General features: G+C 45.3%; 1 protein-coding gene across 2 annotated transcripts in view; it reads right to left on the bottom strand.

Moving 5' to 3' along the window:
* The window catches only part of itga11b (integrin, alpha 11b), a 91,037-nt gene extending 77,114 nt beyond the window's left edge, over positions 1-13,923 (bottom strand). For both annotated transcript variants that reach the window (XM_021565519.2, XM_021565510.2), the window contains exon 1: positions 13,816-13,923. Coding sequence is in view for 1 of the 2 variants with exons in the window: in XM_021565510.2 (XP_021421185.1) it covers positions 13,816-13,864 (49 nt within the window). In the remaining variant the exon portion in view is untranslated. The remainder of the gene's footprint in view (positions 1-13,815) is intronic.
* Between the last annotated feature and the right edge of the window lie 3,350 nt (positions 13,924-17,273).

The following is a 17,273-nucleotide window of genomic DNA, read 5'->3' as shown; positions in this document are numbered from 1 at the left end:
ATCGCCATCACACTGCACATTGTCTTAACCCATCTGGGCAAGAGGAATACCTATGTAAGAATGCTGTTCATTGACTATAGCTCAGCATTCAACACCATAGTACCCTCCAAGCTCATCATTAAGCTTGAGGCCCTGGGTCTGAAACGCGCATTGTGCAAATAGATCCTGCACTTTCTGACAGGCCGCCCCCAGGTGGTGAAGGTAGGAAACAACATCTCCTCTTCGCTGATCCTCAACGCTCAGCCCCCTCCTATACTCCCTGTTCACCCATGACTGCGTGGCCATGCACGCCTCCAACTCAATCATCAAGTTTGCAGAGGACACAACAGTAGTGGGCTTGATTACCGACAACGACGAGACAGCAAACAGGGAGGAGGTGAGAGCACTTGGAGTGTGGTGACAGGAAAACAACCTCTCACTCAACGTCAACAAAACAAAGGAGATGATCAGGACATCAGGAAACAGCAGAGGGAGCACCCCCCTATTCACATCAACGGGACGGCAGTGGAGAAGGTGGAAAGTTTTAAGTTCCTCGGTATACACATCACAGACAAACTGAAATGGTCCACCCACACAGACAGCTTGGTGAAGAAGGCGCAACAACGCCTCTTCAACCTCAGGAGGCAGAAGAAAGTTGTCTTGTCACCTGAAACCCTAACAAACGTTTACAGATGCACAATTGAGAGCATCCTGTCGGGGTGTATCACCGCCTGGTACGGCAACTGCACCGCCCTCAACCGCAAGGCTCTCCAGATGGTGGTCTGCACAATGAATCACCGAGGGTAAACTACCTGTCCTCCAGGACACCTACAGCACCCGATGTCACAGAAAGGCCAAAAAGATCATCAAGGACAACAACCACCCGAGCCACTGTCTGTTCACCCCGCTACCATCCAGAAGGCGAGGTCAGTACATGTGCATCAAAGCTGGGACCAAAAGACTGAAAAACAGCTTCTATCTCAAGGCCATCAGACTGTTAAGCAGCCATCACTAACACAGAGAGGCTGCTGCCTACATAAAGACTTGAATCATTGGCCACTTTAATACATAGATCACTAGTCACTTTAAATAATGGCACTTTAATAATGTTTACATATCTTACTTTACTCATGTCATATGCATATACTATATTTTAAACCATCTATTGCATCTTGCCTATGCCGCTCAGTCATCGCTCCTCCATAGATTTATATGTACGTGTTCTTATTCCATCCGTTTAGATTTGTGTGTATTAGGTAATTGTTGGATTGTTGGGGAATTGTTATTTTACTTGTTAGATATTACTGCACTGTCATAACCAGAAGCACAAGCATTTCGCTACACTCGCATTAACATCTGCTAACCATGTGTATGTGACCAATAAAATGTGATTTCATTTGGGGGAAAAAAATATTGGCTGCATGATGCAAAAAAAGGCAAGCTCTCTGATCCTTGCACTTCCCCAGAGAAAGAAACAATTGCATTGCAGCTCTGCTTGTGTGGCAAAAAAAGTTAAGAGAACTCTAGTCAATGGACGATGATAATTAAAATTACAAAGTGAAAGTTAAATGAGAAGGAAAGGCTACAACGACCAAAAGCCAACAGGAAGGTTGCTATTTATAATCTGAAGGGAGTTGTTATTTGTAGGCTAACTGTAGGACGGTAAGAAGCACAGTAGCATTATGGCTAGCCTCAATTAGCCAAGTTAGCTACACTGTATATACAAAGGAATATGGACACCCCGTCAAATTAGTGGATTTGTCAATTTCAACCACACCCGTATAAAATCCAGCACACAGCCACGCAATCTCCATAGGAGAACATTGGCAGGAGAATGGCCTTACTGAAGAGCTCAGTGACTTTCAACGTGGCACCGTCATAGGATGCCACCTTTCCAACAAGTCAGTCCGTCAAATTTCTGCCCTGCTAGAGCTGCTCTTGTCAACTGTAAATGCTGTTATTGTAAAGTGGAAACGTCTAGTAGTAACAACGGCTCAGCCGTGAAGTGGTAGGCCACACAAGGTCACAGAACGGGACCAACGAGTGCTGAAGTACGAAGTAAAAATCGCCTGTCCTTGGTTGCAAAACTCACTACCGAGTTCCAAACTGCCTCTGGAAGCAACGTCAGTACAAGAACTGTTCGTTGGAAGCTTCATGAAATGGGTTTCCATGGCTGAGCAGCCTAATATTACCATGCGCAATGCCAAGCGTCGGTTGGAGTGGTATAAAGCTGCACTGCTTGGACTCCGGAGCAGTGGAAACATGTTCTCTGGAGTGATCAATCACGCTTCACCATCTGGCAGTCCGACGGACAAATCTGGGTTTGGAGGATGCTAGGAGACTGCTACCTGCCCCAATGCATAGTGCCGACTGTAAAGTTTGGTGGAGGAGGAATAATGGTCTGGGGCTGTTTTTCATGGTTCGGGCTAGGCCCCTTAGTTCCAGTGAAGGGGAATCTTAACTCTACAGCATACAATTACAATTTAGACAATTCTGTGCTTCCAACTTTGTGGCAATAGTTGGGGAAGGCCCTTCCTGTTTCAGCATGAAAACGCCCCCGTGCACAAAGCGAGGTCCATACAGAAATTGTTTATCGAGATTGGTGTGGAAGAACTTGTCTGCCCTGCACAGAGCCCTGACCTCAACCACATTGAACACCTTTGGGATGAATTGGAATGCCAACTGCGAGCCAGGCCTAATCAGCCAACATTAGTGCCCAACCTCACCAATGCTCTTGTGGCTGAATTGAAGCAAGTCCCCGCAGTAATGTAGAGTGGAGGAATCAAAATGTTCAGTTTTGAAAAACCCAATTCTAACATTTAATCCTATCCGATTGCCAAAATACGATCTAAATAATTTTTGGGTGCCGGATGGTGAGGACCATGTCTCATCGCCTAACTGGAGTTGGTTTAACAGTTGTTGGAATGAGTGGTTTTAGAGCACCCCTGTCTCCAAGAGCACATGCAGGAAAATCTTTTCTGATTGGGAGGAAAATGACATTCTTTTGAACGAAGTAGTCATGACACCTTTTGGAGTGTCTTTCAAATAAAATCACATTTTATTTGACACATATGCCAAACACAACAAGTGTAGACCTTACTGTGAAATGCTTACTTGCAAGCCCCTAACCCACAATGCAGTTCAAGAAACAGAGTTCAGAAAATATTTACTATAAATGAACTAAAATAAAAAAATATTATAAAAAGTAACAACAATAAATTACATAAAAATAGCGAGGCTATATACAGTGGGGCAAAAAAGTATTTAGTCAACCACCAATTGTGCAAGTTCTCCCACTTAAAAAGATGAGAGAGGCCTGTAATTTTCATCATAGGTACACTTCAACTATGACAGACAAAATGAGAAAAAAAATCCAGAAAATCACATTGTAGGATTTTTAATGAATTTATTAAGTCAATGTGCAGTGTTACAGGTTAGCCGAGGTAATTTGTACATGTAGGTAGTGGTAAAGTGACTATGCATAGATAACAAACAGCGAGGAGCAGCAGTGTAAAAACAATGTAAATAGTCTGTGTGTCTATTTGATTAGCTGTTCAGAAGTCTTATAGCTTGGGGTTAGAAGCGGTTAAGGAGCCTTTTGGACCTAGAATTGGTGCTTTGTACTGCTTACCGTCCGGTAGCAGAGAGAACCGTCTATGACTTGTTTTTTACCCCTTTTTCTCCCCAATTTTGTGGTATCCAATTGGTAATTACAGTCTTGTCTCATCGCTGCAACTCTGGACTCGGGAGAGGTGAATGCCGAGAGCGGTGCATCCTCCAAAACACAACACAGCCAAGCCGCACTGCTTCTTGGCACAATGTCCACTTAACCCTGAAGCCAGCCGCACCAATGTGTCGGAGGAAACACTGTACACCTGGCGACTGTGTCAGCGTGCACTGCACCCGGCCCGCCACAGGAGTCGCTAGTGCGCGATGGGACAAGGACATCACTGCCGACCAAAACGTCCCCGAACCCGGACAACACTGGGTCAATTGTGCGCCGCTCAATGGGTCTCCCGGTCGCTGCCGGCTGTGACAGAGCCTGGACTCGAATCCAGAATGTGACTGTGATGCAGTGCCTTAGACCACTGCGCTACTCAGGAATCCTGGTGAGTCTTTGACAATTCTTTGGGCCTTCCTCTGACGCCGTCTAGTATATAGGATACTGGATGGCAGGAAGCTTGGCCCCAGTGATGTATTGGGCGGTACGTGCTACGCTCTGTAGCACCTTACGGTTGTATCCCATACCATAGTTGCCATACCAGGCGGTGATGCAACCGGTCAGGATGCTCTTGATAGTGCAGCTGTAGAACTTTTTGAGGATCTGGGGACTCATCCAAAATCTTTTCAGTCTCCTGAGGGGGAAAAGCTGTTGTCGTGCCCTCTTCATGACTGTCTTGGTGTGTTTGGACCATGATAGTTTGTTGGTGATGTTGACACCAAGGAACTTAAAACTCTTTACCCGCTCCACAACAGCCCTGTTGATGTTAATGAGGGCCCGTTCGGCCCTCCTTTTCCTGTAGTCCACAATCACCTCCTTTGTCTTGCTTCCATTGAGGGAGAGGTTGTTGTCCTGGCACCACACTGCCAGATTTCTGACCTCCTCCCTATAGGCTGTCTCATCGTTGTCGGTGATCAAGCCTACCACTGTTGTGTCGTCAGCAAACTTAATGATGGTGTTGGAGTCGTGCTTGGCGACGCAGTTGTGGGTGAACTGGGAGTACAGCAGGGGACTAAGCAAGCCCCCCTGAGGGTCCCCGTTGTTGAGGAACAGAGTGGCAGATGTGTTGTTGCGGAACCTTGCACTAATTTAGTCATTTCAACCATTTTGGTGTAAATTAGATGTCAGGCATCAACCTTAGCCTCCTTCAACACAGTAGAACCTGCATGTGACTCAATAAAAATCAAATCAATGTATTACTGACAATTATAAACTGGGTGGCTTGAGCCCTGAAAGCTGATTTGGCTGACAGTCTTGGTATATCGACAACGGGTATGACAAAATATACATTTTTACTCCTCTAATTAGCCTTGACTTTTTTCACATTTTGTTCGTTACAGCCTTATTCTAAAATGTATTTTAAAAATTGATCCTCAGACATCTACACACCATACCCCATAATGACAAAGTGAAAACAGGTTTTTAGACAGTTTTGCAAATGTATTAAAAATAAAAACAGAAATACCATATTTAGATAAGTATTTCAGACCCTTTGCTATGAGACTTGAAATTGAGCTCAGGTGTATTCAGTTTCCATTGATCATCCTTGAGATGTTTCTACAACTTGATTGGAGTCCACATGAGGTAAATTCAACCGATATGACATGATTTGGAATGGCACACACCTGTCTATATAAGGTCCCAAAGTTGACATGGCATGTCAGAGCAAAAACCAAGCTATGAGGTCAAAGGAATTGTCTGTAGAGCTCCAAGACAGGATTTTGTCAAGGCACAGATCTGTGGAAGGGTAGCAAAAAATGTCTGCAGCATTCAAGGTCCCCAGGAACACAGTGCCCTACATCATTCTTAAATGGAAGATGTTTGGAACCACCAAGACTCTTCCTAGAGCTGGCCTCCCGGCCGAACTGAGCAATCGGGGGAGAAGGGCTTTTAGTCAGGGAGGTGACCAAGAACCTGATTGTCACTCTGACAGAGCTCTAGGGTTTATTTTTGGAGATGGGAGAACCTTCCAGAAGGACAGCCATCTCTGCAGCACACTACCAATCAGGCCTTAATAGTGGAGTAGCTAGAAGAAAGCCACACCTGAGTAAAAGGCAAATGAAAGCCCACTTGGAATTTGCAGAAAGGAACCGAAAGACTCTTAGACCATGAGAAACAAGGAACTCCGGTCTGATGAAAATATGATTGAACCCTGGAGGGCCTGAATGCCAAGCATTACGTCTGGAGGCATCCCTACGGTGAAGCATGGTGGTGGCAGCATCATCCTGTGAGAATGTTTTTCAGAGGCAGGGACTGGGAGACTAGTCAGGATTGAGGCAAAGATGAATGGAGCAAAGTACAGAGAGATCCTTGATGAAAACCTGCTCCAGAGTGCTCAGGACCTCAGATGGTGGCTTAGATTCACCTTCCAACAGGACAGTGACCCTAAGCACACAGCCAAGACAGGAGTGGCTTCGGGACAAGTCTCAATGTCCTTGAGTGGCCCAGCCAGAGCCCGGACTTGAACCTGATCAAACATCTCTGGAGAGATCTGAAAATAGCTGTGCAGCAACGCTCCACATTCAACCTGACAGAGCTTGAGAGGATCTGTAGAGAAGAATGGGAGAAACTCCTCAAATAAAGGTGTGCCAAGCTGTCACGTTCTGACCATAGTTCTTGTGTGTTTTCCTTGTTTTAGTGTTGGTCAGGACGTGAGCTGGGTGGGCATTCTATGTTGTGTGTCTAATTTGTCTATTTCTATGTTTGGCCTGATATGGTTCTCAATCAGAGGCAGGTGTTAGTCATTGTTTCTGATTGGGAACCATATTTAGGTAGCCTGTTTTGGGTTGGGTTTTGTGGGTGGTTGTTTCCTGTCTTTGTGTTTTCTGCACCAGTTAGGACTGTTTCGGTTTTCACGTTTATTGTTTTGTAGTTAGTTCATGTTAAGTGTCTCTTATTAAAGAACCATGAACTATAACCACGCTGCGTTTTGGTCCGCCTCTCCTTCCCAGGAAGAAAGCCGTTACAGAACCACCCACCACAACAGGACCAAGCGGTGTGGTGAAAAGCAGCAACAGCAGGAGAGGCAGCAGCAGCAGCAACAGCAGGAGAGGCAGCAGCAGCAGCAACAGCAGCAAGAGAGGCAGAACTATTTGAAAAAATGGACTTGGGAAAGGACTTGGGAAAGATGGGAAAGGACTCCGGGAACAGCCAGGAGATTATCACCGCCCCAAAGAAGAGCTGGAGGCAGCGAAGGCGGAGAGGCGCTGATATGAGGAGGCAGCACGGCGGCGTGGATGGAAGCTCGAGAGTCAGCCCCAAAAATGTCTTGGGGGAGGCACACAGGGAGTATGGCGAAGCCAGGTAGGAGACCTGCGCCAACTTCCTGTGCTTACCGGAGGGCGAGAGAGACCGGGCAGGCACCGTGTTATGCTGTGGAGCGCACGGTGTCCCCAGTGCGGGTGCATAGCCCGGTGCGGTACATACCAGCTCCTCAGATCGGCCGGGCTAGAGTGGGCAACGAGCTAGGTGCCATGATGCCGGCTCTACGCATCTGGTCTCCAGTGCGTATCCTTGGGCCGGCGTACATGGCACCAGCCTTGCGCATGGTGTCCCCGGTTCGCCTGCACAGCCCAGTGCGGGCTATTCCACCTTGCCGCACTGGCAGGGCGACCGGGAGCATTCAACCAGGTAAGGTTGGGCAGGCTCGGTGCTCAAGAGCTCCAGTGCGCCTCCACGGTCCGGTCTATCCTGTACCACCTCCACGCATCAGCCCTCCGGTGGCAGCTCCCCGCACTCGCCGTGAGGTGCGTGTCCTCGGCCCAGTACCACCAGTGCCGGCACCACGCACCAGGCCTACAGTGCGCCTTGTCTCTCCAGCGCTGCCAGAGCATTCCTCCTCTCCAGCGCTGCCAGAGTCTCCCGTCTGTCCGGAGCTGCTAGAGTCTCCCATCTGTCCGGAGCTGCTAGAGTCTCCCGTCTGTCCGGAGCTGCTAGAGTCTCCCGTCTGTCCGGAGCTGCTATAGTCTCCCGTCTGTCCAGAGCTGCTAGAGTCTCCCGTCTGTCCAGAGCTTCTAGAGTCTCCCGTCTGTCCAGAGCTGCTAGAGTCTCCCGTCTGTCCAGAGCTGCTAGAGTCTCCCGTCTGTCCAGAGCTGCTAGAGTCTCCCGTCTGTCCAGAGCCGCTAGAGTCTCCCGTCTGTCCAGAGCCGCTAGAGTCTCCCGTCTGACCAGAGCCACTAGAGCCGCCAGTCAGCATGGAGCCGCAAGAGCCGCCAGTCAGCCAGGATCCTCCAGAGCCGCCAGTCAGCCAGGATCTTCCAGAGCCGCCAGTCAGCCAGGATCTTCCAGAGCCGCCAGTCAGCCAGGATCTGCCAGAGCCGCCAGTCAGCCAGGATCTGCCAGAGCCGCCAGTCAGCCAGGATCTGCCAGAGCCGCCAGTCAGCCAGGTTTTGCCAGAGCCGCCAGTCAGCCAGGATCTGCCAGAGCCGCCAGGATCTGCCAGAGCCGCCAGTCAGCCAGGATCCGCCAGAGCCACCAGTCAGCCAGGATCCCCCAGAGCCGCCAGTCAGCCAGGATCCGCCAGAGCCACCAGTCCGCCAGGATCCGCCAGAGCCGCCAGTCAGCCAGGATCCGCCAGAGCCGTCAGTCAGCCAGAAGCCGCCAGAGCCAACCAGCATGAGCTACCTCTCAGTCCTGAGCTACCTCTCAGTCCTGAGCTACCCCTCGGTCCTGAGCTACCCCTCGGTCCTGAGCTACCCTTCGGTCCTGAGCTACCCCTCGGTCATGAGCTACCCTTCGGTCATGAGCTACCCCTCGGTCATGAGCTACCCTTCAGTCCTGAGCTACCTCAGTCCGGAGCTGCCCCTCAGTCCAGGGGAGCCCTTTGTTAGGGTTCCCAGGCCAAGGTCGGCGGCGAGGGTCGCCACTCAAAGGACGCTAAGGAGGTGGACTAAGACAATTATGGAGTGGGGTCCATGTCCAGTGCCAAAGCCGCCACCGCGGACAGATGCCCACCCAGACCCTCCCCTATAGGTTTAGGTTGTGCGGTCGGAGTCCGCACCTTGGGGGGAGGGGGTGACCACGTTGTGACCATAGTTCTTGTGTGTTTTCCTTGTTTTAGTGTTGATCAGGACGTGAGCTGGGTGGGCATTCTATGTTGTGTGTCTAGTTTGTCTATTTCTATGTTTGGCCTGATATGGTTCTCAATCAGAGGCAGGTGTTAGTCATTGTCTCTGATTGGGAACCATATTTATGTAGCCTGTTTTGGGTTGGGTTTTGTGGGTGGTTGTTTCCTGTCTTTGTGTTTTCTGCACCAGTTAGGACTGTTTCGGTTTTCACGTTTATTGTTTTGTAGTTAGTTCATGTTAAGTGTCTCTTATTAAAGAACCATGAACTATAACCAAGCTGCGTTTTGGTCCGCCTCTCCATCCCAGGAAGAAAGCCGTTACACAAGCCTCATACCCAAGAAGACTCAATGCTGTAATCGCTGCCAAATTTGCTTCAACACATTACTGAGTAAAGGGTCTGAATACTTATGTAAATGTGATATTTCAGTTTTTATTTGTAATAATTTATCAAAAATGTAAAACTGTTTTTGCTTTGTCATTATGGGGTATTGTGTGTCTATTGATGAGGGGGAAAAGAATGTAATCAATTTTAGAACAAGGCTGTAACGTACCAAAATGTGGAAAAAGTCAAATGGTCTGAATACTTTTCGAAGGCACTATATGTTGGTAAATTAGTTTAAATTTGTTTAAAGAAATTGTGAAAGAGATTGGTGTGTTTTTCCACCATATAATCACGGCGTGGGGTTGTTCAATTACATGATGTATTTCATTAAAATCTATCACTTTATGTTGTACTTTTTTTTTGCAAAATGCTATATAGCCGCCTCACTCTTAGAGAAATAAGTTGTATTGCTAGGATTAACACAGTCAAATGTAACAATTAACTACATTTTTAGAAAGAAATCTACAAATAATACATTTGTTACATTAATATACAGTATATATTTTTAAACATCATTCTATACAGTAATATGAGATTTTTATATGAGAAAATGTACATTTGACATTTTAGTCATTTAGCAGATGCTCTTATCCAGAGACACGAGTAAGTGCATTCATCTTAACCCCTGTAGGTCTAAGCCATTAGATTGCAAAATCTACTAAGCTACGATATGGAATTATTTTGAAGACGCACTCTCAAATTCTTTTCAACATTTCACCCTGTAGTTTAGAAAGTTGTGGTCACGAGTCAAAAGTGATCCCATTTTTTGGAGTGCCTTGTCATCCAATTGTGTACTACGTCATTCATTTCATATTATATGTTAGGTTCTACAAATGCATTGAATACAATAGCAATTTGAATACATGTATGTAAACGAATCCAATCCGTACTGTACGTTACACATTTGTTGTGCTTAAGGTCCTGGAGTGCATCTTTAAGATGGATAATTTAGACTATGACTTTTTAGGGCCCCTGTAGGCATAAAAAATACATAAAAACCTGATTTGATGAAATATGGATATTGGCCCTTAACTGCTATAGCCCATAGAAACCCGTTAAATAACACATTTGTAGATAAGGAATAATGTTTTGAAGCGTGTCCTATGTCTGAAAGATATAAGACATTTTAAAAGCACTATTTACCGCTATGCACATTATGACATTTTTACAGCCTAGTACTGTGTTACCTTCAGATGACTTCCCTGACACTTGTGTGCGTCGTAGAGCAAAACAACCAGCACTGTGTTGCTGAGAGTTTCCCCTTTCCATATTGGCGATCCGCTTTCGAAATTATACGTTTGTAGCTCCAAGGGTTCGGTCTGGACAGTCAGTTTTGTGAGAAGACCTCTCTGTAAGTAGGGCATCCGTGACATAGCGTTCCAATGACTGACGTAAAACTGGTGGACGTCACAGAGCAAAATAAAAAGACACTGTCATGTTTGTGAGAGTCTCATCTTTCTTCTACTTCTACGTGTATTGGCAGACTACATCCGATAATTGCCACCCTCTACTATGCTGGATTGTTTGATCAATCATGATTTTATGTTGGTATATCAACCTGCATATACAGTGGGGCAAAAAAGTATTTAGTCAGCCACCAATTGTGCAAGTTCTCCCACTTAAAAAGATGAGAGAGGCCTGTAATTTTCATCATAGGTACACTTCAACTATGACAGACAAAATTAGAAAAAAATATTTTTTATGAATTTATTTGCAAATTGTGGTGGAAAATAAGTATTTGGTCAATAACAAAAGTTTATCTCAATACTTTGTTATATACCCTTTGTTGGCAATGACAGAGGTCAAACGTTTTCTGTAAGTCTTCACAAGGTTTTCACACACTGTTGCTGGTATTTTGGCCAATTCCTCCATGCAGATCTCCTCTAGAGCAGTGATGTTTTGGGGCTGTTGCTGGGCAACACGGACTTTCAACTCCCTCCAAAGATTTTCTATGGGGTTAAGATCTGGAGACTGGCTAGGCCACTCCAGGACCTTGAAATGCTTCTTACGAAGTCACTCCTTCGTTGCCCAGGCGGTGTGTTTGGGATCATTGTCATGCTGAAAGACCCAGCCACGTTTCATCTTCAATGCCCTTGCTGATGGAAGGAGGTTTTCACTCAAAATCTCACGATACATGGCCCCATTCATTCTTTCCTTTACACGGATCAGTCGTCCTGGTCCCTTTGCAGAAAAACAGCCCCAAAGCATGATGTTTCCACCCCCATGCTTCACAGTAGGTATGGTGTTCTTTGGATGCAACTCAGCATTCTTTGTCCTCCAAACACGACGAGTTGAGTTTTTACCAAAAAGTTATATTTTGGTTTCATCTGACCATATGACATTCTCCCAATCTTCTTTTGGATCATCCAAATGCTCTCTAGCAAACTTCAGACGGGCCTGGACATGTACTGGCTTAAGCAGGGGGACATGTCTGGCACTGCAGGATTTGAGTCCCTGGCGGCGTAGTGTGTTACTGATGGTAGGCTTTGTTACTTTGGTCCCAGCTCTCTGCAGGTCATTCACTAGGTCCCCTCGTGTGGTTCTGGGATTTTTGCTCACCGTTCTTGTGATCATTTTGACCCCACGGGGTGAGATCTTGCATGGAGCCTCAGATCAAGGGAAATTATCAGTGGTCTTGTATGTCTTCCATTTCCTAATAATTGCTCCCACAGTTGATTTCTTCAAACCAAGCTGCTTACCTATTGCAGATTCAGTCTTCCCAGCCTGGTGCAGGTCTACAATTTTGTTTCTGGTGTCCTTTGACAGCTCTTTGGTCTTGGCCATAGTGGAGTTTGGAGTGTGACTGTTTGAGGTTGTGGACAGGTGTCTTTTATACTGATAACAAGTTCAAACAGGTGCCATTAATACAGGCAACAAGTGGAGGACAGAGGAGCCTCTTAAAGAAAAAGTTACAGGTCTGTGAGAGCCAGAAATCTTGCTTGTTTGTAGGTGACCAAATACTTATTTTCCACCATAATTTGCAAATAAATTCATTAAAAATCCTACAATACTATTTTCTGGATTTTTTTTTCTCATTTTGTCTGTCATAGTTGAAGTGTACCTGTGATGAAAATTACAGTTCTCTCTCATCTTTTTAAGTGGGAGAACTTGCACAATTGGTGGCTGACTAAATACTTTTTTGCCCCACTGTACTACAATACCCATCCCTATCCCACTACCCATAAGATCCATATTAGTCACTTTTCGGCAGCACTTCTTCCAACATCTTCTGTCGATCCTCTGCAGATATTTCCCAGAAAACATTCAGCCATTACACAACAATGCACATTTTCTGTGATCTGTGTTCTACTTGCTCAGCACAATTCACCACCATTGTGATGAAGGCCAAGAACCAGGATTTTTTTTAACACACGGTTTCTGGGGTCCACATGCTGAAATGGGAACATTCACTGTTGCCGTTGGCCCTTCTCTACCCTCAACCCTTCTCACTGCCTCTGCATACGTAACACCCTGTCCTACTCTGACTTTAGCCATCTGTATCTGTTTCACTTTTACCAAATGAGTCTCATCTTGATGATTTTCTTGTCCAGAACCTCTCGTGTAGAAAACCACTGCTTTCACAAGCCCCGTGTTATGGAATAAGCTTTATATCAATGGAATTAGGGTCTTGAAGAAGAAGCGATAAGTCTTTAACATTTGTACATTTTATGTGGACACCAAGAAGAGTAGATACTACATGTGCAAGAGCTAATGGGGATCCTAATAAACTTAACAAATCATGGGGACATGTGCAATATTCAAAATGACGTCACTGTGTGACGTGCATGTGCATCCAAGGTGAGACAATCACATGTCATGGTCAAATATACAGGAACTGAAAATCTGAGAACAGTAATATTTTACACACACATGAAGGTACCCATAAGCAATCATAATAAGCAATCAAAAAACACAAATGTTTTGGAAATGTAAAGGCTCATTAATGACTCAAATGTAGCCTGGGTTGAGCTGCAGTTGAGCTACAGCACTGACTGATCCTGAATCAGGCTAATGGCCAGATCTTTACAACGAGTGGAAACTCTGAGAGCTGCACTGAGAGCAGATAGCATCATTCCTCCTTGCATCATCCCAGAGGGAGGCTTAAAGAGGAGGCCGACAGACAGAGGGTCTCAGAAGAGCAATAGTTTTGACAAGGTATGAGGCCATGCCAGATTCGTGCATCATGCTGTTGGCTCATCTCACACACTCTATGCCTCTAGAGACGAGGAACAGGTGGACACACCTCCTCACATGGACTAGTCGTTAACTTCCCAAATGGCCTAAAAGCAATACCACAAAATAATGAGAAACTCTTGCCAACTCTGCTCGTCTGTCTAACAAAAGGAACGACCTGACTTAAACTAGTCCAGAGACATTCATCTCACCTTCGCTCACTGAGATACAAAAACACATTGCGCACACACACACACCTCTTCCACATGTTCTCTTATCCTGACTCCAGAGGTCACACACACTCTTACAAACATGCTCCAACTCTTACAGTCCCAATGAAATTACATACGAACTCTCTCACGTTTGTTGTCATTCTGTAACACATACAAACTTTCCATCAATCCCTTATTTTCACCTCTCACTCACTCACTCACTCACTCACTCACTCACTCACTCACTTACTCACTCACACTCACAGTCACTCACACACTCACCTGGCAGGAGGGCACAGGTCCACAGCAGCAGGCTGCAGTAGTATTCCATTTGTGTGAAAGAGTGTGTGTGTTTGGGGGGCTGATCCCGTGCTCTCGTTTCAAGGCTTCTGCTCTTATTGACTCCACTGCTATTCCACAGCCTCACTATATCTGAGGGAAGTAGGAGGGGGCTGGCTCTGGTTGACTGAGGCACAGCTGAGAGGTGTACATACAGTGCATATACGGCCAGGACTTGATGCTTCCTCACCAATCAATGTGGACTTTCTTTCATGCATGCACGAACGAACGCACACACCCACACACACACATTCACCCTCAGATACATACAGACTCATTCACACTCTTACTGTATACAAACATCAAATCCTATTTTATTAGTCACTTGCGCCGAATACAACAGATGTAGACCTTGCAGTGAAATGCTTACTTACAAGCTCCTAACCAACAATGCATTTTAAAAAGTATGAACAAGAATTAAAAAAAATAAAAGGATCAAGTAACTAAAGAGCAATAGAAAAATAACAATAGCGAGACTATATATAGGGGGTACCAGTACAGAGTCAACGTGCGGGGCACCGGTTGGTTGAGGTAATATTTACATGTAGGTAGAGTTATTAAAGTGACGATGCATAGATAATAACAGAGAGTAGCAGCGGCGTAAAAGAGAAAGGGCGGAGCAATGCAAATAGTCCGGGTAGCCATTTGATTTGATGTTCAGGAGTCTGATGGCTTGTGGGTAGAAGCTGTTTAGTAGCCTCTTGGACCTAGACTTGGAGCTCCAGCACCGCTTGCCGTGCGGTAGCCTAGAGAACAGTCTATGACTAGTGTGGCTGGAGTCTCTGACAATTTTTAGGGCATATGTTACACTGATTGGGACACAGGTCACTTACACCAAAAAAAATATGCACTGAGACACACACACACTACATGTGTACACGTTGTACGACACCATCCTTTAAAAATAAAATAGCTCAGACAATAGTTGTCAAAACCTTTGTTCTTTTACAACCTTTAATGCGGCTGCACCGTCATAGGGTTGGTCCTGGTGTGAATTCCTCCCTCGGTTTCCGTGACCTCACACTGGACTGAATTAAATGGCGGTAAATACAGTCCAGATGTGGGGGGAAGTAGCACTCTACTGTCCAATGCTCTGAAGTTCAGGTATTTACGATACAGCACCATCCAGGAAAGAAGTATGGAAGCTAGCGCTGTTGTCTGCCAGAGGGACAACAGCACTGATAAAAGCAAGATTTTTCAAAAATGTTGGTCTGTCTTACCAGCATAAATAACGAGACCTTCAAGGGCTATTGGGAAAAAAAATCATATTCAATACAAAAGCTCTCCAAAATCCACAGTGGAAATTGAGACCAACAGAAACACTGTGAGACTTTGTGGACTAGAATTCATTGAAATGTAGGCTAATAAAGGAGACCAGTTACATAAATGATGGCAAAATCTAGATGTTTATGGTTCATTGGTGTAAACAACTAGACTGGCAATTTGTTGTGACAAAGCTGTAAATACGATCCACACTGCGAAAGACATTCTGATAAGTAATCTTCTCTGACTTGTTGGATTCATGGATGTCTAGTCTCAAAATATGACTTCAAACACCAACCCACATTACCAAAACATGAGCAGACATAGTTCATCACAAACAGTCCTATTACTGCCAATCTAGTGTGTATCTGGCATCAAACTGCTTGGAAAACAAAAGAGCACAAATTTTCTTAGAGGCAGGAGGAGGTTTGATGACTGTTATCGCACTACACACGAGCTATGTGGAGCTAGTTTGAGGCAAGAAAACATGAAGTGACAAACAGTAAATCAAAGAAAGGTTGATGATTAACCCAAGGCTTGGATCCTCTGTGTGATGGCAGAGGGCCAGGACCATGTTGGGAGAGGGGGGAACCATAGAAATAGAATGACTCAATTATATTTCTATGGCCCAGGCCCACCCATCACAGTGTGTTGACTTGGACGGAAATGTCTGTTCTGGTAATTGTATTTCTATGGAGAGAGAACGTCATGCTTAAACAGAACACAGTCTTTAGAGAAGCTTTTTGTAGATGGGCCTACTGACCTGCTTGTCAGACATGACATCTCTAGTTGTCACTGGGCATATAAATAAAGGTGAAATAAAAAAATAAAATATAATATTTTGGGGGGAGGCCGTATAGTGTAAATCAATTTCGTCTCGAACACAGCACAACTCAAATGATTGTCACTTTTCATTCTGACTGACTTTCAGAACAAATAGGAAATGTACACTATTAGCTAATAGACAAGACCTATATTCTACTTCATGGACAAATGGGGAATTAGTATATTAGTAATATTCAATATGCTCTGAGTGTTGTCCAAGCTAACCTGAATGTTGAATGCAGGCCAGCAACACTGGACTGGTTTTACAGATAGAAACCAGAGCTAGCTCACGCCTGATACGTAATGATTTCATTCGAGTGCTATCGTCAACATCTACAAGTGATGACAACATGATCTGCCTTTAAATCATCTTACTGCTCAGACAAAAGGTCAATTGCACAATTCGTCTGATTTAGAAAATGAATGGGAAAACAGTGGAAACGGTGTCTTTCTCTTGGAAATACCAGTGGAAATGCAACTCCACATGCCAAATGGGAGTGGAGCATAGCACAAAATAATATTAAACGGAAACATTTGGACTGTGACGGACAATAACAATCTTTAAAATGACCGAAAGGTAAAACTCATCACAATACACTCATCTTGAAACGATATCAATGTAACTTAACTCTTTCTCTCTAGAATTACCTTAGTAGTTGGGACATATCTAGCTGAAAACTATCTATCTATCTACAGAGCATTTGGAAAGTATTCAGACCCGCTGACTTTTTCCACGAAATTATTCACACCCATTACACATAACTTTGTCGAAGCACCTTTAACAGCAATTACAGCCTTGAGCCTTCTTGGGTATGACACTACAAGCTTGGCACACCTTTATTTGGGGAGTTTCTCCCATTCTTCTCTGCAGATCCTCTCGAGTTCTGTCAGGTTGGATGGGGAGCGTCGCTGCACAGCTATTTTTAGGTCTCTCCAGAGGTGTTCGATCGTGTTCAAGTCCGGGCTCTGGTTGGGCCAATCAAGGACATTCAGAGACCTGTCCCGAAGCTACTCTTGCTTTGTCTTGGGTGTGTGCTTAGGGTTGTTGTTCTGTTGGAAGGTGATCCATCGCCCCAGTCTGAGGTCCTGAGTGCTCTGGAGCAGGATTTTTATCAATTATCTCTCTGTACTTTGCTTCGTTCATCTTTCCCTCGATGGTGACTATTCTCCCAGTCCCTGCAGCTGAAAAACATCCCCACAGCATAATTCTGGAACCAGCATCCTTCACCGTAAGGATCGTGCCAGGTATCCTCCAGATGTGACATTTGGCATTCAGGCCAAAGAGTTCAATCCAGGTTTCATCAGACCAGAGC

Source organism: Oncorhynchus mykiss, chromosome 2, assembly GCF_013265735.2.
Source record: "Oncorhynchus mykiss isolate Arlee chromosome 2, USDA_OmykA_1.1, whole genome shotgun sequence".
Classification (NCBI taxonomy): Eukaryota; Metazoa; Chordata; class Actinopteri; order Salmoniformes; family Salmonidae; genus Oncorhynchus; species Oncorhynchus mykiss.
Note: the sequence above shows the minus strand (reverse complement) of the source record. Positions and strands in the feature narration are given on the sequence as shown.